Consider the following 21,772-nt stretch of genomic DNA (forward strand, 5'->3'; position numbering starts at 1 on the left):
AGTATTTATTATTGACGGCCGGTTTCCGCAGTTGAAACAGATATCTTCTGACCTTCAAAACTGAGTTTAACACTCGTGCAATGCCGGCATTATGATGGAGAATATACCGCAGGTTATAGATAGGTTTGTCAAAAGTAAGAGTGTGTGCGGAGAAAAACCAGCTTGTGCAGGCAGACATCTTCACGCACGTAGCGCTCTACTGAACGTTGTTGGCTCTTACAGTGCGTCGAGCCTCAGCGGAGTGCTCGCAGTGTGAATAGGCCAAAAGCTGCTTTTTCTCTATACATGGTTTTACTTTTGACAAAACTAAAAGCTGCCAGTGGGCATTGATTTATACCAACGGGGCAAGTCCAAAATTTGTGTCGTACAGAGATTCGAACCAGGGTCCCCTGCTTACTAGGCTGATGCTCTGACTACTACGCCGTCCAGACTACGTCGCGCGGGATTAGCCGAGCGGTTTGAGGCGCTGCAGTCATGAACTGTGCGGCAGATCCCGGCGGAGGTTCGAGTCCTCCCTCGGGCATGGGGGTGTGTGTTTGTCCTTAGGATAATTTAGGTTAAGCAGTGTGTAAGCTTAGGGACTGATGACTTTAGCAGTAAAGTCCCATAAGATTTCACACCCATTTGAACATTTTTGAACACAGTGGTCACCACAACCGCTGAGGCTACCCTGGCATACCTCCAGCCAGAACCAAATCCTCAGCTTACACCCCACTCCACTGATTCGGTGCCCCTGTTCATCAGCGTCAGCACTCGCGGCATCCGCCGATGTCCGTGAGAGTTGCAGCTTGGTGTGCTCCTGCACTGAGGGGATCATTGGCAGTCATCAAATGGCTCTGAGCACTATGGGACTTAACGTCTGAGGTGATCAGACCCCTAGAACTTAGAACTACTTAACCCTAACTACCCTAAGGATCCATGCCCGAGGCAGGATTCGAACCTGCGACCGTAGCGGTTGCGCGGTTCCGGACTGAAGCGCCTAGAACCGCTCGGCCACCCCGGCCGGCGGCCGTCATCGTCGTAAACATATATAATTCGAGGGTTGGAACTTAAATAGTGCCAACTGTTTCTTCACAACCGATTCAAAAGAGTTTCGTGTTTGCACCTGTTACTGTTCTTCAAAGTAGTCACCAGCGCTGTAGAGCCTCTTTTGTTGATGGTGCGAACGGAGCGGTCTAAAGTTAAGGTGATTCTCGTGTACGACTCTGATGGTGTTACCCCTACGCCTTACGTTCCTCCACGGCAAACAGTCAATGCACAGTATAGCTGTTCGTTTTTGGAGCATCACCTGCTACCAGCTTTGCGAAAGAAGCGGCTACACTTTCTGCGCAACTCACCCATCATTTTGCACGACAGCGCGCGGCGGCATACAGCGCAAGCTGTGGCTGCTCTGTTCGGTCGACGGGACTGGAAAGTACTGTACCATCTACCATACTCCCCGGACGTAAGTCCTTGTGACTTTAATTTGATTCCGAAGATGAAGGAACCACTTCCTGGCATTCGCTTCAGAATTGTTCCTGAGATTCGACAGACAGTAGACCGCTCCGTTCGTACCATCAACAGAACAGGCTCTGCTAACGGTATACTATGCCTTCCACATCGCTGGCAACGGGTTCTACACAACGCTGGTGACTACTTTGAAGGTCAGCAACAGGTGCAAACATATAACTCTTTTTTATCGTTTGTCAATAAATAGTAGCCATTATTTAAGTTCCAACCCTCGTATAATGTACTGTGTATTCTTCACCATGATGGCGACATGGCACGAGTGAAAAACTCACAGTGGAACATGCTTTCTAACCAAAATTTTCTAAAGGTCAGAAGGCAGTTTCAGCTATCGAAATGGGTCTTCAATGATGAAAATTAATGCGACCTTGGAAATAAGAAATTTTTTCAGGCTTTAGAAATGTGGCGCTATAGGAGCTTGCCATAGATTAGGTGCATAGATCGGCTACTAATGAGGTGGTACCATATCTAAATGGCGATAAAGGAAATTGATTAAAATGAGGCTTCGGTCGATAGGACTCATCTTGAAGCATCAAGTAATCGTCAGTTTGGTACTGCAAGGAAGTGTGTGCCGGAGGGGGAGGGGAGGGGGGTTAAAATTGTGTAGTGCGTGACCAAAGCGTGAATACAATAAACAAGTTCGAATGGGTTGCGAATGCAATAGTTATGTGAAGATGAAGAAGCTCGGACGGTATACTCCTGCGTGCAGAGCTGAATGATATCATTGTTTTAACCTAAGACCACAACAACAACAATCTAAAGAAGAACAGCGCCAACACCCTCATCTTGTAGAAAAGATTCCGAGATCTCATACTTTTCCTCCATCCTCTCAAATGATTTGAAGGGTTTTTCTTTTCCCGAGCCACTCTGTGTGAATATTGGTCTGATATCCTCAACAATTCTTGTCAGAAGCGAGCTAGAACATCCTTCAGTATTAGCCCCCCCCCCCCCCCCCCCCACCTGTCAGAAACCTACACAATAACGCAAGGTAAACGAATAATTTAACGAAAAAAGCAACTATAGCTCACATTGCCGCCGGAAGCGGTAGTTGTAGATAAGTAGTATGTTCCAGTGGGGCTATCAGTAGGTTGGTTGGTTCTGTAACAGCGTGGTAACGGTGGAGAGGGCGGAAGTAGGCGGACAGGCCGCTGTCGATCGCACGTGTTGGGCACGTGGGCCGGCTGCTGACGGCGTTCCTCTTTCTTTTGCAGATCCTGAATCCGATTCACTTGGAGCCGGCGCACGTGTTGCGCAAGCGCAGCATCGACCAGCCGCTGCGCATCGTCCTCTACTACGACGACAGCGTCTTGAGGTGAGTGCAGGGTGTCGGTCTGAGGATGGGGCTGCGGTTAACCAGTAGACACCAGTAGACTTCATAGGGCGAGGCTTGCGCCACAGAAGACTCGTAGTTGTGTATCTCCAGTTCTCTCTCTCTCTCTCTCTCTCTCTCTCTCTCTCTCTCTCTCTCTCTCTCTCTCTCTCTCTCTCTCACACACACACACACACACACACACACACACACACACGGGTTAACGTATGTAGTCAGAAGTTGTTGCACAATGAGGGCTGCAACCAGCTCACCCGCTCTCTATTTTAGAAGATGATCGATGTAATGTGGTCCGTGTTTTAAGATTCTGTGTTGTGTCCGATCTTCTCAGAAGTACCTCATGTAAAAGATTGTAATGTGTTAACAGGGTGACTGCTTCGTCTATTATTTTCCCATTCTTCAACCACGCACCGTCTCCTGCTACACTATTCTAGATATTCTGCAGATACAGTCTATGCACTTTAATCACAATGTTCCTAGAGACATACGTCTTTTGGTATTGTGTCTGAGTGTGAAAGAGAGAGAGAGAGAGAGAGAGAGAGAGAGAGGAGTCCGGATGGCTGAGGAATACATTTTATTTTTTTTCCTTTTTGGTGCATATTTTTCACAAAACAAATCCACTTTCGTCTACAATCAGTTGACTACAGGCGCTGATGACCTCGATGTTGAGTGCCCTGTACGTTTCTGTCTCCTGACGCCCTGATGTTTAACTTCGTGTTTAACATCGAATGATTGAATCTGAACCTGCACTAGCGTAACCAAACTATATAGGATACATCACCAAAGCTTTTGATTTTTCTCGTTGAGATGGAGGAGGGGGTACAGTTAATCGATACTACATCAGGGACGTAGCTGGACGTGTGCACGAATGTGCAGATTTAAACGCCATCAGCGCTACCTATCGAACGAATCTTTCCGTGACTTGAGCAGTTGTCACCCAATTCATGCAACAGCATTGTTGTTGGTCTCAAGGAATACGCAAAATACATTCATTTCAGGTACTAATTTTCTGCAAAATTGTGGAATAGCGTTAACAGAGAATGGACTTGCCTACGCTGTATTTGCTTGAGACAGCGTACGGGATGGGATAAAGTGTGGCCAATCTTTGTTTATAGTCGACAGCGAGTCAATAACCTCTATCAGAGAACGAACGTAACTTAGAAAGTGGAAATAAAAGATCACATCGAAATGCGTCCTGAAGCTGTGGTGAGTTTCAACAAAAACAATATCTTTGGTAGTAGTAGACGAGCAGCTCAACACTGGTGAGTTCTTAAGCACAGTGCGAAAATGTCGTGTGTGTTGTGTGGCAAAAATTTCAGAGTGATACTGCAAGTGTGTGTACTCATTAAGCTAAGTCTGTGGTCACCGCATTCTAACGTGGAACAACTGGACTCCATACAGCCCTGCAACCCTTCCTTCTGAAGCTGGAAACATTTCTGGGCCTCTCTTTCCAAAGGTATATGCAGAGACTCCGCCTTCCTGCTGGACACAGGAACACACTTACAGTGTATCTTTATTCCAGTGCCACTGGAATGATCAATTTTGAAGAAACTTGGCACTGCGGTAGGACACAGTTGAGGTCCGCAAATCAGTCGCACACTAATACTCCTACAAATAAATACACCACGTCAACAATTAGTCATCTCCAGGAGAAGAACACTGATACCACCTCTGCAGTGTCAATTCAGCGAGAGATAGAGAGAGTCCAAAACCTTCTGTAGGTATGTCATATCTAGCTGAAGCTACTTAATGATGGTTAGATCTCGTGGAGCTGCTAAGTAGCAGGTATGTTTACTATTAAGTTGCACCTGCAGTTCGAGTCCCTGACACTGTCAGAGGGGTTTAAATCGGGCGATTTAGGGAGCCAGTAGAGGTGCAACAGTAGCGTACCTCACTGTTCAATCCTTGTGGCTGTTGCGAACTGGGAAGACGGGAGAGTGCGCAGCATATTAAAGGCGTGCTGGGTAATTCATAAATACCTCTGGGCTTTCAGTAGATGACAGTGTGAAAACTAAAAAGCATAAAAAATATATCAGTGGATTGAGCATCTCCCAGAGTTATGAACCCACATTGCAGGTGCTCAGTATGGGCGCTGTTAATGATGCAGCAAACGTCAGCACTTGCGTGCGATTCACGGGAGTCGCATCTGCTGCTGCTGCTGCTGCTGCTGCTGCTGCTGCCGCCCCGGAAGGCGCAACGGCAGCAGCCCGCTTTACAAATCTGTTTGTTGGGTTGCCTACTTGCAGGCACGACCATACAGAGCGAGTCTACATCTACACTCATCCTCCGCAAGCCACCGCAGGTGCGTGACGGAGACTACTCTTTACCACAACTATTCGTTTCCTTTCGTGTTCCGCTCGCAGATAGAACGAGGGAAAAACGACTATCTATATGGCTCCGTATGAGCCTCAATTTCTCGTCTCCGTACACGCAATTTATGTCGGCGGCAGTAGGGTGTTCTGCAGTCAGGTTCAAACGCCGGTTCTGTAAACTTTGTCAGTAGTGTTCTTCGAAACGAATGTCTTCTTCCCTCCAGGGATTACCACTTGAGTTCCCGAAGCATACGTGTAACACTTGCAGTCATGGCCTCTGCGGCTGGTCCTGGCGGAGGTTCGAGTCCTCCCTTGGCCATGGGCGTGTGTGTTTGTCCTTTGGACAGCTTAGGGACTGATGACCTTAGCAGTTAAGTCCCATAAGATTTCACACACATTTGAACATTTTGTAACACTTGGATGCTGATAGAAACTACCGGCAATAAATGTAGCAGTTCGCCTCCGAATTGCTTCGATGTCTAATTTCAATCCGACCTGGTGCGGAACTCAAACACTTGAGCAATACTCAAGAATAGGTCGCACTAGCATCCTATATTCGGTGTCCTTCACAGGTAAGCCTCACTTTCCTAAAATTCTCCCAATAAACCGAAGTCGACCTTTCGCCTTCCCTACCACAATTCTCACATGCGCGTGTTACTATTATTTTTTCCCGCTGTGAGGAAGCCAGGCGCAGAGATCGCTATAGGAGAGAGGTAAGCTGAGTGATGGTTGACCGTGTTGAAGTGCAGCATAGTGCGATAAAATGTGTCAATAGTAATCGGACTTCGAACAACGAACAATTTAGACCGCAGGTTCTGAGAGGAAGGATGCAAATGAGCATTTGGTTGCACGCCGATGGCGCCTAATTGTCACATCACGAACTTTTGCTTCCCAGCGTAATTAAGGAGCTGAAAGATGTAACAAGCTTGTACAGACAGTTAACTGATATGGCTTTCTTACGTGAGGAGGAGTGGGAAGTAAGTAGGATTCTTCTGAACTTTCCTCTGCTTCATATAAGAGAAGAACGAAATTAATACCCCAATACATTGAGATCAACGGCATACATATATGTCTGCATAGTAATAGTTAAATGATAAAAATTAATTTATTGCAATTCGTTGGACAGTCCGCATTGATAGCCCAACAAATCGGACAACTTCATTCACACCCTGGTCACGGGCTCTTCCAAACACAAGAGCTTCTCTCTACCATTCTGTCATGTTTCCAAGTCGGGTCTCTTAACTGCTTCGGTTCCACACCACCATCTGGGACGTATAAATCACTGTGCTTTCACCACTTCATTCAGCGGTGGAGGAGCACTTTGCCGGCTGGTACCACTACTGCGTCGATTACAGCACTCCGAAACAACTGTAGTAGGCGCTTCTTTCAAGAGGGATGGCTAATGCTCTGTCCGGCGACCTGAGTTTCTTAGGATGGCGACCACTCTCGCATCTTTCCTGACGAGCTTCAACTATCGGTGTCTGTAAGCTTCATTGCGATAAGGTCTGCAGCTCCGATAAATGTCTCGAATGATTTCGTGATGCCTTCAACTACTATTCTCTTTAATTGCATGTAATTGTCACAGAACATATTAGAATCAGTTTTTCACTATTTTAGGAGCATGTACATACAGTCATTGGACGTACATGGCATAATATATAATTAAACAATCGTACGTAAAATACTTGAAAATGGACTACGGCCGAAATTGTACACTTATATATCAAATAAAGAGAATGGCACATGAAGGTATCAAGAAATCATTCAAAAAATTATCGGTATCTGTTTTTAGAGTCCTTACAGTTTTAATGCTCAGTTGCAGAATTGGTACAAGGACGACAAACTAATTGTAGCTGTTGATAAAACCACATACGTACTCCTGAAGGGAATACTCTCTCTGGCCAGAAATCCTTCACTGAAGCTTGACGAAGTCCCTGTAAAACGCAGCGCTGTTTGTAGATATTTAGGCATTCTTCCGCACGAGAAAAGTTTCCAGAACACGTAGAATCTGTTTCTCAGAAAGCGGCTAAACTTATGCATGAGATTGCCCGTGCTGGCACAGCCGACTATAAATTACCGTTGCATGTGGTGCGGTCATTTCACAAAGCTGTCTTCAACGTCACAGTGCGCTTCGCAGCCAGCGTCTGGGCGCATCGCTTTCGACCAGGCAGCCACAAAACAATACTGCGACGAATTCAGCGGAACGCACGTCACAGGCTCACCGGTGCCTTTCGCACTAAACCTGTAGAGGGTTTACTGGCAATCCTCAGGATACATCCGATGGATATCGCGGTACGTTACAGGGCAGCGCCGTATTGGTTGTGGCTGAGCAATATGATCACAGGAACGGGATTGATAGACGACATTTACGAACTTGGAAGTTGGATGAATGGCGGTCTGACTGGGACGCTAGGAGCATTGCGGGGCGTGTTCACTGCATGTTCCCAGTCACGAGGTATGGTGCACCTACTAACAAGTCATGTCCTTATCCCAAACATCTGCATCGACTGAGATTTAGTAACACACTAATCTGTGAATGTCGACAGGAAGGTTTCGCTGATCACGCCGTCTTCAGTTAGAAAGACATTGCAGCTTATTAGACTTGCGATCGACAAACAGTTGTAAGTGACCGAAACATGTGGATTGCAATTAATATGACTGCACAGCGAACGTGTAAAAAGCAACTGCCAAATATTGCCTATAGTATCAAGTAGTCGGTCTGAGTATCGAGACAACGTCAACACACCACAGGAAGAGATTCTTCCGTTACAGATAATGATAGCCACATACAGGGTGACAATCATTTAAATATACGAAAATAAACGTAAATTAGTTACAAACTACGGCGTCGTTCGGATTTAGGTTACGACATGTTCGATATGTCTGCCATCATTGGCGACGATGTGGCGCAGACGAATAGCGATATTCTGCATGACCCGCTGAAGTGTTCGAACATTAATGGTGTCGATGACATGCTGAATGGCTGTTTTCAGCTCAGCAATGGTTTTGGGGTTTACTGCTGTACACCATGTCTTTCATAGAGCCCCACAAAAAGGAGTCGCATGTGTTCAGATCCGGAGAATATGGCGGCCAGTCGAGGCCCATGCCAGTGGGTACCCCAGAGCCAGAATGCGGTCCCCAAAGTGCTCCTCCAGGACATCAAACACTCTCCTGCTTTGATGAGGTCGAGCTCCGTCTTTCAAGAACTACATCGCGTCGAAATCAGGGTCACTTTGGTTAATGGGGATGTAATCATCTTCCAAAACCTTCACGTACCGTTCGGTAGTCACCGTGCCATCAAGGAATATCGCACCGATTATTCCGTGTCTGGATACTGCACATCACACAGTCACCCGTTGAGGGTGATGGGACTTCTCGATCGCGAAATTCGGATTCTCGATCTCCCAAATGCGCCAATTTTGCTTATTGACGGACCCGTCCAAATGAAAGTGGGCTTCGTCGCTAAACCAAACAATACAGCGCATACTAATTCCCATCATGTCCTGCGGCCAACCGTCTAGTTTGAACGTCCTAACGCAAACCGTTCAGAAGTTATGAAAATTTTATTTCGTCTAGTTCAATAATTGTCGCCCTGTATAATAAAAATCGAGTGTTAACAGTGGTATGTGGAATAAAAAAATTGATTGAATATGGCTCTGAGGACGAGCTGTCAGTGTGACCACATGTATTCTTATGCAGTACCACTGAAAGGAGTGAATACTGCAGAGATTTCGCTATCCCTAGTTATCAAATGCAGATGACGCATGGTAAATAAACTGGAGTCCTAGTTCAGAAACACAGCCGACCATGATTTTAGGGAAGTTTCCATTGATTATGACGCTAATGCTGGAGAAGGGAACGAAATATGAAAAGTGACCAAAGATGTTCCCACTGGTCGTGTAAGCCTGCCTTGAGAGATGTTCTTTATACTTGCTTTTATTGCAAAACACACGCTGGATCTGCTATCCAGTGAGAGCTGCAGTACGCGAACGCTCTTCTAAAGTGTTGAATAGACTCGGGAGGTGTGGTGAAGTGAATTGCCGACGACTAGATCAGAGACACCTGAAGATAGGCGCATGGTTCAGGTTCGCATCGTTGTTGTCACCCTGATGCAACCGGCAATGAGCCCGGTGGGGAGAGGGAAAAATTCTGTTTCCTAACTACATGTCAGGAAGTTCGGCCGTCCTTTCTTACCCGTCATGAAACGGTAGTTCCTGACCTCTTCGACTAACGTTTGTCTATTACGAACATTCCAATTAAAAGTCCCGACGTTTCACAGCTAGAGTAAGTTGCGCCTCTTCCTTCCCCGAAACCCCTGCCACTTAATGTTGGGGAACCCGCCAAGCATAAGAGTTATCTCCTGCGGTTGCGACTCACCAATACTGCGGGTGTTCTTTTATTGTGAAGAAGGAACTGTGCAAGCAGATGCAAGATGGGGATGGGTGTCCCGGTGAGATGGTATCTGTGACAGCTGTAACCACAGCGTTACTGTCTGTACCAAAGCCGTCCACAACCCGGACATCGATTTGAACACCGATGTAAGAGTGCGAGGTCGTATTGCCCTACTTGTTCTATCCTAAATACTATTTCTTTTTCTTTTGTTTTCGTCTTTTCATTCCTAATGGATAAACCATGAATGTTTGAAATAGCTATATTCTTATCCGTGCTGTATTTCACTAAACTTAGTTGTTCAGTGTATAGTTTTTAGGTGACCGGTGGTAACGGCGTAAACCGTGTGACAAAACCTTTTATTTTAAGAAGTAATAAAGAATTAACGTACACCACAAGCCGCTCAAAATTGGACTCCACCAATTTTTTTTAGGATTTACTTATCTTGTATAAAAGCCCTTATTCCCGTTTTCTGAAGAACGTCGTATATTTTTTGAAAATCATGCGAGTCAAAAGTTATTCCTATTCAAATACTTCGTATGCCAGAATGTTCGAATCGTAAAATGTAATCCTGTCAAAATTCCACTTTTTTGTAGGCCCAATTTTTCTACTTTCGAAAGTGTATAAATTTCGTAGAATAACATGATTACTTGTGAAGTATTCCCATTACAAAATCAGGATTTTCGGAAAATTCTTGCCCAGCTTTGGAAATCTCAGTGCGCATTAAAACTTTTTTTCAGGAACTAATACCTACCATTTTTTCATTTTTACGTTATACAGCTTATAGTTAAACCAAATTACTTCTTTGTCTAGTGCGTAACTGTACTACCTATTTTTCCTGTCTTGTGATTACTGAAAATCTAGTTATTGTGTATTTTGCCTTTTTATAATGTATCTACTGCGCACGTCTTCATATAGAAGTCGCTCGTCGTTCAGTACGCAAACGTGTATGCCACTCAATCGCCTGGCATTCGAGGAGCGAAGTTACTGCGTTAATCTGCCCAGAGTGCCTTAAAAAATTTCCGTTCCAGTCAGAATATGAGTTCGCTATGTTTATTTACAATGAATATTGCAGCCAAAAGTATGTATGTTACTCAACTACTTGGTTATTTGTAAATAGCCACTTGTCAAATGTTGCTAGACCACTTAGAGCCCATGTGAGTTTTGACCTGTGAGATTATATCTGTCGAAGTTACTACTTAGAAGCTGGCCATGAAGGAAATGAAAATTAAACTCGACAGTGTTGTGGCGAACTATTTAAAGACTGTTTAAAGCACCTAATAACCACTAGTAGGGTAGAGGAAGACGAGTAAGAGCTAAGAGACTTAGGAGGTGTCATAACAGGTCGGTAAGGTTTTAACTACAGTACTTTACCAGTCAGTGGTTCTATTAGAGGCGGTGTGCTGTTTCCTTCACTAACCAGCCAGGGGCGTCAGTTTAAACTGGACGCTGAACCACGGTAGCGCTTGCGTTTTTCGATATACAAATAATTGCTAGAGGTGTAGGAAAACCTACTGGCGACTGAGTACTGAACCTTTGTAGTTGCTCGTGTAACCACCACGCCACAAATTAGAGTTCATGAGTTATCGTATTATACTACTCACTTTTTACAATATAAAGTTATCGGACGTATATGTTTGGTGTTAGTGCAGATGGAGAAATATTATCGGGTAAAACTAATTGCAGTACATTTGAAAATAAAATCTAAAAATTAATAAAATCTTTATTTGTTCTAAAAACTAAAGTAAAACCATGATTTACTGGTTAGGTACGCTATTGTAACAGTTTAAAATCAAGGGAAAGAAACCATAGTTTCACTTTGTTTTCATCGATCAGAACTTTCTTGACATAGCGATTTCCATTATGAATAAAATGGCTTCATTTTATTCCACCTTTGTTGGGTATGAAGACTAAGACAGATTTGGAATTTTATTCGAAAGCTGTGTGAAGTCAATTTTTGTATATCAGCTATAAATGCTTGCAGTTTTCTCAAAGGAAATTCAGTTAAAAACGTAAGTTTGACAAAACAATTGTCTACAAATTGTTGTATTTATTTACAAAAAGCCGTCATACTGAGTATGAGAAGTAGGGCATTTTAAATTTGGCATTTTATCCGTGAAGCAGGAACTGATGCTTACTTTCTGGAGTTGTCCTCGCACGGAACAGTGAATGAATGTTAAAGAAGCTGCAGCCGTGTATTTCTGTGTAAAGGTGTGCAAGTATGCTGTAACATTCACATTTTGTTGTAATCTTTGTGGAATAAATTTCTTCGTGTAGAATTTTTATGGGACTGGTGGCAGTGGGTGGATGCCGGAGTCGGTTTGTGACGATAAAACTCTAAAAACTAGTATTTTATTTCGGTGTTTTACCATAGAAAGGTCCTCATTTTCCCTACAAGACCCACGTGCTCGCCAGGCACCGCCACTTCATATTCGTCACGCGCTGTCCAGCGTCGGGCTTATCATTGCTTCCGTTGTTGGATGTTAGGTGGCATAATTCTTTTACAGCGCTGTACCGATTTCTTGGGTACGGTTAAATGTCGTTTCCCCTGAAAACCGTCCGGAATGCCGATAGCACTGCATAATGTAGACGGAATCCAAACGACGTCCTAAGGATCATCCGCCAGTTTGACTGGCGTTCTTTGGGTAGTTTTCCCCAGTTTTGTTGGAAAATGTCCGGCTAGATCCACGTCTTCACCCTGTAGAGATACTGTTAGGCTATAAACAGGCACAGAACACTTGTTCCATTTGGATCACTAATATTTCTGACGTAAGGAAGAGCATCCGATCAAGAATAAACAAAGTCAGTCCCTGCCGAGAACAGAGCTCTTTGTATCTGTCTAGGACTTGTACGTTGGACATGAGTTATTTGTACGTCACCCTTCGTTATTGCAGCCTAGACTATTTACTAGGTGATAACTGCAGAGGAACACTGAAGATAAATGATGATGGACTTCGTTATGTATTATTTTTTATGTCAGAAAGAAAAGTTGCTTGGTAGTAGACAAACCATTTTCCAACATATACATACTGATTGCCTTCGTGTGTGGAAAATTCAGGTCTGTGAGTTATTTGTACGTCACCCTTCGTTATTGCAGCCTAGACTATTTACTAGGTGATAACTGCAGAGGAACACTGAAGATAAATGATGATGGACTTCGTTATGTATTATTTTTTATGTCAGAAAGAAAAGTTGCTTGGTAGTAGACAAACCATTTTCCAACATACACATACTGATTGCCTTCGTGTGTGGAAAATTCAGGTCTGTAGGCGATCATTCTCGTTTATGATACTTTTCAGACATGCGAGGAACTCTACTGCTGTCTAAATCACAATGCATTGCGACGCCTAACGTTACTACGAGCGGTAGTCAAAATGTTATAATTATTACCCAGAAAAAATCCAGCTGGGGACCATGAAACTTGGTCACGGTGTTGGTTCTTCTCTGCATATTCACCCCTCAATGCGACGACTTGGGAGAAACTTTTGTAGACGTCTGCGTTTCGACTGTTTAGAAAATGTCCGACCTCAAAAATCTGTTTGTCGTTATTCTGGAAGTGCCTGTCATGGAAATTGGACGCACACCCATGCCCGAGGGAGGACTCGAACCTCCGACGGGGGGAGCCGCCCGGACCGTGACAAGACGACTAAGACCGCGCGGCTACCCCGTGCGGCTGCAATGATTTCTTCATCCGAGGAAAGAGGAAGAAGCAGGTGAGCACCAAGCGAGGAGGGTTTGGTGGGGGTGGGGGAAGGGGTGTGACACAATTCCATAGCCCCAACAAAGAGCATGTGTGGCAGTGAGCTGAGCACAATAAGCTGAGGGGTCGGCGTGCAGCAAAAACACCACCTCGAACAACTTCCCGCGACGCTTTTATATATATATAAACGGAGACCCTCCGCACTCGCATTAGCATGTTGCTTCTGCGAAAGGGTTAGTATGCTAAAGGAGTTACATGATGTGTGCCTGTGACGATGTCCGTAGCGTGGGTGCGATAACCCACTAATACGGCCCCATGTAGGAGATAGTAATACAAAAAGCGATTGAAGGGTAGCAAATTTAAGTGCAGAAAGCAGCAGTCAGGGCGGGTGGTAGGGCTGCCGGCATAGCTCTTGCGTGAGTATTGGCAAATGTTAGTGCAGAGGTGTTGCCATTGTAGTTGGTCTCCCGGTCCTGTTGTAGCGCCAGTGGACCTATAACATGCCAAAGTCGTCATCAGAGAGGTCACTTTGATTTTAAATCGGCCGCTCGTGGGGTAGGAGTCTGAGGAGGGGGGGGGGGGCTGTTTGTGTTTCGCGTGTTCGGCTTCCTTGTTTGTACCGGTTAGTTGCCCGTATGGCCGCAGCTGGTGATCCCAGTCAGGTTTGCTGTAAAAGTTTACCGATAAGTGGTCCATTTTCCCTAAGGACAGCCTACGGTAACCTCGCCAGGTTACCGTTTGCCCCCTTGCGAACGTTAATCTGATAGCACCTCATCCTGGCAGGTCCAAAAGACACTCTTCGCCTTTTTCGCCGGTAGTGGAGACACACGTTTCCACTGCTTGCTTTGCTCCTTTGGTTGGGGGTTCGTAGTGGTACACCTAGTTCTCGTCAGTGGCGATAAGACGCTTGAAGAAGACATCTGCATTAGACTGACGCGGCTGCAACATTTTCAGTGCTGTGGCCGTCCGTCGGTCTTTTTGAAGAGGTGTGAGCAGCCGTGGATCTCGGCGGGCGGTAAACTTTCTTAACTTCAGGGTGGGGAGCAGATTGTTGAAACCTAATTTTCGCTTTCTTCACTATCGCGTCGATTGCGTAGCGGCGGTCTTTGAGAACTAGGGCTTTCATCGGTCTTGTGATATATCTTCACAGAGAGATGGTCTGCCACTTCGTCCGCCGTCATTTAGACCTATTTGACGCCGCTGGAACCATTGCACCACCTAATCATTGTATCATGTAATGGTGCAATGTTGCCGTATTCTCACACCAACTCAACATCGGCCTGTTGCGGCGTTGTCCGCCTTCAAATGCTGAAAACGAAATGCCGCACGATACTGCTTTGTGTCAATGAGCTGGGCTCCACTAGCGGCCTGCTGAATTACTGTGGCTTGCGAATTTCAGTGTGCACGACGACAGCATACATGTAACTGCAAGCAAAAAAGCAAAAGAAAAAAAAACCGTAGCTTGATGAATGTGTTTCGGGTCTGCAGCCGGATGGTAGCGTTGATATCTCGCGACGTTTCGGGAAGTGTCATACTACCCATCTTCTGGCGAAGATAATGTTAATTCGCTGTAGTAATGACCTAATTCAGATAATAACATTAAGATCCAGACATACCCACATGTAAACGTTAACCTTTTACAAAATTTATTATTAAAATTTTGCTCTTCTGGCGAAGATGGGTAGTATGACACTTCCCGAAACGTCGCGAGATATCAAAGCTACCACCCGGCTGGAGACCCGAGAAACCTTCATCAATAGTTTACGCCGGGAAAGCCTACAGTCACAAATACGTAGCTTTACTTATGCATTGAGGTGATAATTAAAACTCTGCATTACCCTTCGTATTCGGCGGCAGTGCCAGAGCACTAAGCATTAAGGCTCTAACAACAGTTTCGCAGGTTACCCTCATAAGAAACGTCGCCGGCTCTGCGTAAATTTGCTTTCGTGTTGTTTCTTTCAACCTGCTGCTTCTAAATGTTTCATAACTGCACTCGACATGTCGCAGTTTTCATGAGAGAACTTCGTACAATGAGGACCAGCATGCGGCAAAAGCTTGCTTTCCGTAGGCCCTCTCGGTTCCAAATTCTGTACCTTCAACTGTACAAAATGTACAGCGTGAAACCAAACTTGTCGGCTTTCCAAATTTTTGAGGCTGTCACATAGTTTTAAAAAGATTCCAACTGAAAGTTACAAAAGAGCCCGTATAGACTGGACAACAGATAAAAGATTAACGAAATTGTACTCGCTGAGATGAGTACACCCGTGAATTAACCGGGTTACGACAAGAACGGAACGGAGAACTTTGCCACTAGTCGCGCTCGCTTTAACTGGATTCACGCAGAGACAGGCGTGAATACAACACGGAGAGATTGTGTTTACATTCATAACTGCAGCGATGAATGAAAACCGAGTTTGTTGACATTCACAATTAGTTCCCCTGTGTTTGGACTTCAGCGCCATACATAATTACGAAAGCTCACGCCGTCCGGCGTTCGCATTCTGCCTCAGCGAGAGACGACAAAATACCCAGCTGTGGCACGAAAACTCCTTCCTTTCAAAAACAGTAGAGATGTACTGCTTCGAATCATCTAGAGTAAAAGAAATAAATTATTTTTCTTTCCCTTTCATTTGTCAGAAGTCTGACAAGGACAGAACCGTGACTTTTAAAGCTGTTTCCGATAAACGAATCAATGTTTCTGTAATCTGCAGTATATACTATCCCAAATTAATTTTAAAAATAAATGTGATGGTTTTGCTACAGTTCCCACGTTGTGAAACGAAGGTTTCCCATCTACCACTTGTCACACGTGGAATATGTTTGATGGCGTGTCGCATCGGCACTGATCTAATGAGAAATTGATACAGCCCATGCTGCTTGTTAATTTCAGCAGATGAAGCAATAACTGAATTGAGGAACGTATTTCCATTAAATTTGGAATCAGGAGGAAGTGCTGTCTGCAGATGAGCAACAATAATCTAGTAATGAGCTAATCCAGATCATACCATTAAGACCAACACATACCCGCATGTAAACGTTACCTTTTACAAAATTTAGTATTAAAATTTTGCTCTGTTGGTTCACGTGTGGATAAAGCAATAACAGATTCGTTGCATTTTTAAATCTTCTCATTCAAGCACTATTACAGTGGTTAGAGTTGCTGCTGTCAGTTTCGCCTGGAGTTGCTGGTCTGTTACACTCAAGAGATGTCGCAGAAGAAGAACCACAAGTGAACAGTTTTGCTATAACATTTTTTTGTGTCTGAGTATGTAATGAACATACGGCTGAAGATCTTGGTCGACTATCATGTCTGCCGTAGCATCTACCTAAGCTCGCAATGACTTTGTTCATGTCATTATCGAACATTGCTACTTTTTCGTAGCGCGACTGCTACGGTCGCAGGTTCGAGTCCTGCCTCGGGCATGGATGTGTGTGATGTCCTTAGGTTAGTTAGGTTTAAGTAGTTCTAAGTTCTAGGGGACTGATGACCACAGATGTTAAGTCCATAGTGCTCAGAGCCATTTGAACCATTTACTTTTTCGTATTTTTGTGGAAACTACTATTTCGTAACAACAGTGTTTACCATTATACTCATGTCATTTCACAAGACACCTTTAGCTTCAGTTTCATGAAACATTTAAATGTCTCTCACGTCAGCCCCAACTCTGGTGTTCTCTGCATTAAACACTGAAGCAAGTAAGCACATCGGACAAGAAGTTATATAGCCCCAGGAAACGTCACACTGGGACTGTCTGAGACCAACTTTAGGCTTGCTGCTAGCCTCCATTCGGCAGCAAGGAGATAACAGGTTTCTTTAGGTACTACGTCACAATCAGCTGACGCCAGTCATCGCTGGTTAGTTCCCTTAGAGCAGGGACAGCCTAGAATTCGGCACGTGTGCCGTCCCCTGGCAGGAGTGCAATGGCGCACAGCCTCGCTGCACACTTCCCCCGTTTACCCCGTCGCCACGCCGTGCTGTCTGACGACTTGCAATGGGGAGAGGGGGAAATTGCGGACGCACCGCATTTCGAAGGCAGTCCAGTCGCACTGCATATGACTTTGTTTCATATTTCAAATTTCTCAACAATATAGGCCACAAACAAACATTTTCAGTGTTGTTTAGTTATTATTGGCGCACTGAACACATAACACAATTTTTAGCTGGTACAAACTGCCGGCATACAGACAGACGCACACACTTTCAGAGATTTTCGCTCTTAGGTTGCCATGTAATCGTGACATTTAGTTTCACAATCAAATGGTTCAAATGGCTCGAAGCACTATGGGACTTAACATCTGAAGTCGTTGTTGTGGTCTTCAGTCCTGAGGCTGGTTTGATGCAGCTCTCCATGCTACCCTATCCCGTGCAACTTTCTTCATCTTCCAATATTTACTGCAACCTACATCCTTCTGAATCTGCTTAGTGTATTCATCTCTTGGTCTCCCTCTACGATTTTTACCCTCCACGCTGCACTCCAGTACTAAATTGATGATCCCTTGATGCCTCAGAACATGTCCTACCAACCGGTCTCTTCTTCTTGTCAAGTCCCTAGACTTAGAACTACTTAAACCTAACTAACCTAAGGACATCACATACATCCATGGCCGAGGCAGGATTCGAACCTGCGACCGTAGCAGCAGCGCGGTTCCGGACTGAAGCGCCTAGAACCGCTCGGCCACAGCAGCCGGCAGTTTCACAATCGAAAAAAGTCTTTCACACAAATACGTCGATCGAAATAGCAACCTCATTTTGAAGACTTGCAAACTCCGAGGAAAGCAATGTAGACGTTGTAGACAGTCTTAACATAAAATGGTTTGTCATTAAACAGGAATTACCTTGCAGGTCAATCAGTTACATCTACACATGCGCAGGGGCACTTTAAACTGAAACGACAAATGGCGTCGATTACAGTTCAAAAACAGATATAAGATTGGCAGTGTTCTCAAAACGTGTATAAAAATATCCTTGTAATTCACTCAGGGATACAATGAATTCTTCAAACTTCGCGTTTTCTTTGATGTTAGTGAGCTTAGGGATCTGGACTGTGTTTGGCAGAGTTTTTCCCTTGTACAAGGCGAGTTTCTTTTTAAATGTATCCCTGCGAAATCAGAAATAAGTTGTTTCTCGCCTTGGAATATGTTACCCTGTGAGCAGTGTGCAGTCAAGTGCACTTAAAATGCGACGTCTGAAATGCGTTCTGGATGCTCTTCCTTTTCCTTCATAAATTCAACAATACCGAGCTTCAAATGTCCCATGACTTCGCCAACGTATTTTGCAGTAGGCCTCATATATAAAGTCTCCATACTCCAAATTTAGGTGGGCACATGCCCTCTTGTCAAACTTTTAAAATTTTGTGAAGAGTCTGGTGTTTGGCCTAAGCTTTTAGGCTGGTGATTTTACTGTGTTGGAGAGTCGTTGGCTCACCACTTTCAGTTCCATCGAAAACTGTTGCAGTTGAAAGTGGAATAATGCGCGCAACCTCACTAATCAAAAATGGTTCAAATGGCTCTGAGCACTATGGGACTTAACATCTGAGGTCATCAGTCCCCTAGAACGTAGAACTACTTAAACCTAACTAACCTAAGGACATCACACACATCCATGCCCGAGGCAGGATTCGAACCTGCGACCGTAGCGGTCGCGCGGTTCCAAACTGTAGCGCCTAGAACCGCTCGACTCTCCGGCCGGCCAGCCTCACTAATCCTTTCACGTGCTGCATGCCTGCGTATTCAGCATATTTAGCTTCTTGGTGTACAGAGCAATGAATATCGTCTGTCGATCGTTGTAATTCTTTGCTCTTTCGTTGTCAGCTACATCTTTAAATTCATTCCGCGAGGTGTTGCAATATCATTTCATAGGAAATTCGCAGTATCCATCACTTATGCGACGGTATGATAGATACTGAGAACTCTCATAGGTCTGTCATTCCCATTCATTTTTAAGGCTTGTAACGATAGATCACTAGACTGCCTCTTTTTGTTCAGACCTCCGCTGAACTTGTGACCGTCCTTCACAGAACGGACAAATATCGAAGGGTAAACAGTGCTGACATCAGAATTCTGCTGAGCTGAATAGAACTCTGCCGACCATAAAATGCCAAGCCGCAGTACTAAATGAAATGTTGCGCTGCACCGAGTACTCAGCTGCCGCACTGCGGTGAAGTTGATTGGTACGTTTCATCCGCTGTGATAAATGGCCCCCAGCATTTTCTATGGGATTAACATCGCGCGATTTAACGGACCTTTCGATGTGCGATAGCGTGTCGGGGTGTTTGTCAAACCAGGAACGTTTGCGTACAGCTGTTCGAACACGACTGTGGGCTTGAAAGGCGGAGTGGCCGCAAAATTCTCATCGTGGAGACATGTAGAAGAAAGGGCAACACTTGGTCATTGATCATGATCAAGTAAATATGGTAGTTCATATTGACGGTAACCAGAATGAGCGGGCCCAATTTGTAGTATGAACAACACCCCTACAAAACATCACAGAACCGACTCCAGTGAACTACAACTTCCGTACACTGTGGGTTAATGCCCCATCGGGCCATCGGTGCACCAGACGCCGTACATAAAGTCAAAAGAGGCGAAATCTCTTGTCGAAGCACGCTACTGGTTTCCAGTTAGCCATTGTCCAGTTTGTGTGTTTTTGGCCCATTGAAGAGTTGCAGGTTTGTGTGCCGCTTCGAGCAATGGTTTTCTGCGGGGGTTGCCGATTCTAAAGGCAGTTCGTTTCTAAATGTTGGCAAGGACAGTGAGCTGCAGACTACCCACCCGGTCCCGGCGTCCCTCCTGCCGGTTACTCCGGCAGTACGAAGTGGCCGTGACCCGCCCTCGCACTGGGCACCGTGCCCTGGCGCGTGACATTTTAGTCCGGTGAGAGGGCCTCCAGGTCAGTGATTACCGCGGCGTAGGCGTCACCGACATGTACAAGGGACACTCCCCATGCTATCTCTCTCAGATTTACTGGTGAGATGGCTCAGTGGATTGCCCGTCAAGAAACGAACGCTGATCAAGCGTGAAGACGGGAAGAAGGTGTACTGAACTGTGAAAAAAGAAGCAAAATATGAACAAGTGAACTGCCCAAGCTCAAGACTTGCAACATCGAGCGAAACTGAATAGCCACGGCGTCGTGGTTATGTGGTCACGGTGCTGGACTGGGAAGGGCGAGATCCGTGTTCAAATCTCCCTCGTGCCACACATTTTTTTCCACAAAGTTATGAACTGTCCGTCCGGTCATTGACGTGTTTGTACGCTGTATTCAAATGTGTGTGTGTGATGGTGTAGTGTAACTCCCGTTTGCAACAGCGAGGTGGAAGGAAGGGACCTCTGTACGTACGAACCTCCAATTAGTTCTACAGAAGTACCACAGTTATGACTCCTGCGTTCCATATTGGAAGTCTTGACTCTTGAATTCCTTTGTAGTGACGTAGTTCACACCCGTTTATTTGTTGTTTTCATTTCTATGAGAAGTCGATGCAGCGTCTCGCCTGCTTATTCATCACATTTACTTGCGACGGTAATACATTCTTACCACATGACTCATATTCTACGAGGGTGAGTCAAATGAAAACCTTAAATTTGTAATAAGAAATCGAAATTTCGCGCCGTTATCCTGTAAGTTGGTAAGCGTGCTACAAACAGCGTGCGGAATGGCCTATAGGTGGCAGCATAGTGCAGATGCACACATACCGTCGCAGTATCAGTATAAAGATGGCCGCCCCACTTGCGACTTGTACCAGGGAAGAACAGCGTTCTGTTAATCGGCTTTTGCGTAGTGAAGGTGTGAAACCTATTGAAATTCATCGACGAATGAAGCTTCATTACGGTGATGCATGTTTGTCACAGCAGCAAGTCTACGAATCGAGTAGGGAGTTAGCAAATGGTGTGACTTCAGTGGAAGATGTTCCTCGTCCAGGTCAGTCACAACGAGTTGTGACTCCACAGAACAATGCAGCAGTTGAAACCATAGTGAAGGAAAACAGCCGAGTGACACTGAATGACATTGCAGCATGTTTACAGATTGGTCATGGGTCAGCACACCACACTGTGCATGATGTGCTCCAGTTTCACAAAGTGTCTGCAAGATGGGTGCCACGGTAGCTGACTCCTGAAATGAGAGAACGACGTGTTGATTCTTGTGAAGAACTTCTTCGGTGCTTTGAACGAGAAGGTGATGGCTTCCTTGCAAGAATCGTTTCTGGGGACGAAACCTGGGTTCACTTCCACCAACCGGAATCGAAGAGAGCGAGCAAGGAATGGCGCCATTCCTCATCATCAAAACCAAGGAAGTTACGAGAAGAACCGTCAGCAGGGAAGGTTATGCTGACTCTCTTTTGGGACGAAAAAGGCGTCATTTTGGAGCATTACATACCTAGAGGGACCACTGTCACCAGTGCATCATACACAGATTTCCTAAAAATCATCTGCGGCCTGCAATCAAATCAAAGCGACGTGGATTGCTGTCAGCAGGTGTCCTTTTGCAACATGACAATGCAAGGCCCCACATTGCCCGTACAACAGTCACAACAATCACGGACC

General features: G+C 45.1%; 1 protein-coding gene across 1 annotated transcript in view; it reads left to right on the plus strand.

Moving 5' to 3' along the window:
• Positions 1–21,772, plus strand: part of LOC126481167 (leishmanolysin-like peptidase) — a 549,175-nt gene that overhangs the window by 242,808 nt on the left and 284,595 nt on the right. Inside the window, exon 2 of the mRNA XM_050104734.1 lies at positions 2,718–2,818. Within this exon, the coding sequence (XP_049960691.1) occupies positions 2,718–2,818 (101 nt within the window). The remainder of the gene's footprint in view (positions 1–2,717; positions 2,819–21,772) is intronic.

The sequence above is a fragment of the Schistocerca serialis genome, chromosome 5 (genome assembly GCF_023864345.2).
Source record: "Schistocerca serialis cubense isolate TAMUIC-IGC-003099 chromosome 5, iqSchSeri2.2, whole genome shotgun sequence".
Taxonomy (NCBI): Eukaryota; Metazoa; Arthropoda; class Insecta; order Orthoptera; family Acrididae; genus Schistocerca; species Schistocerca serialis.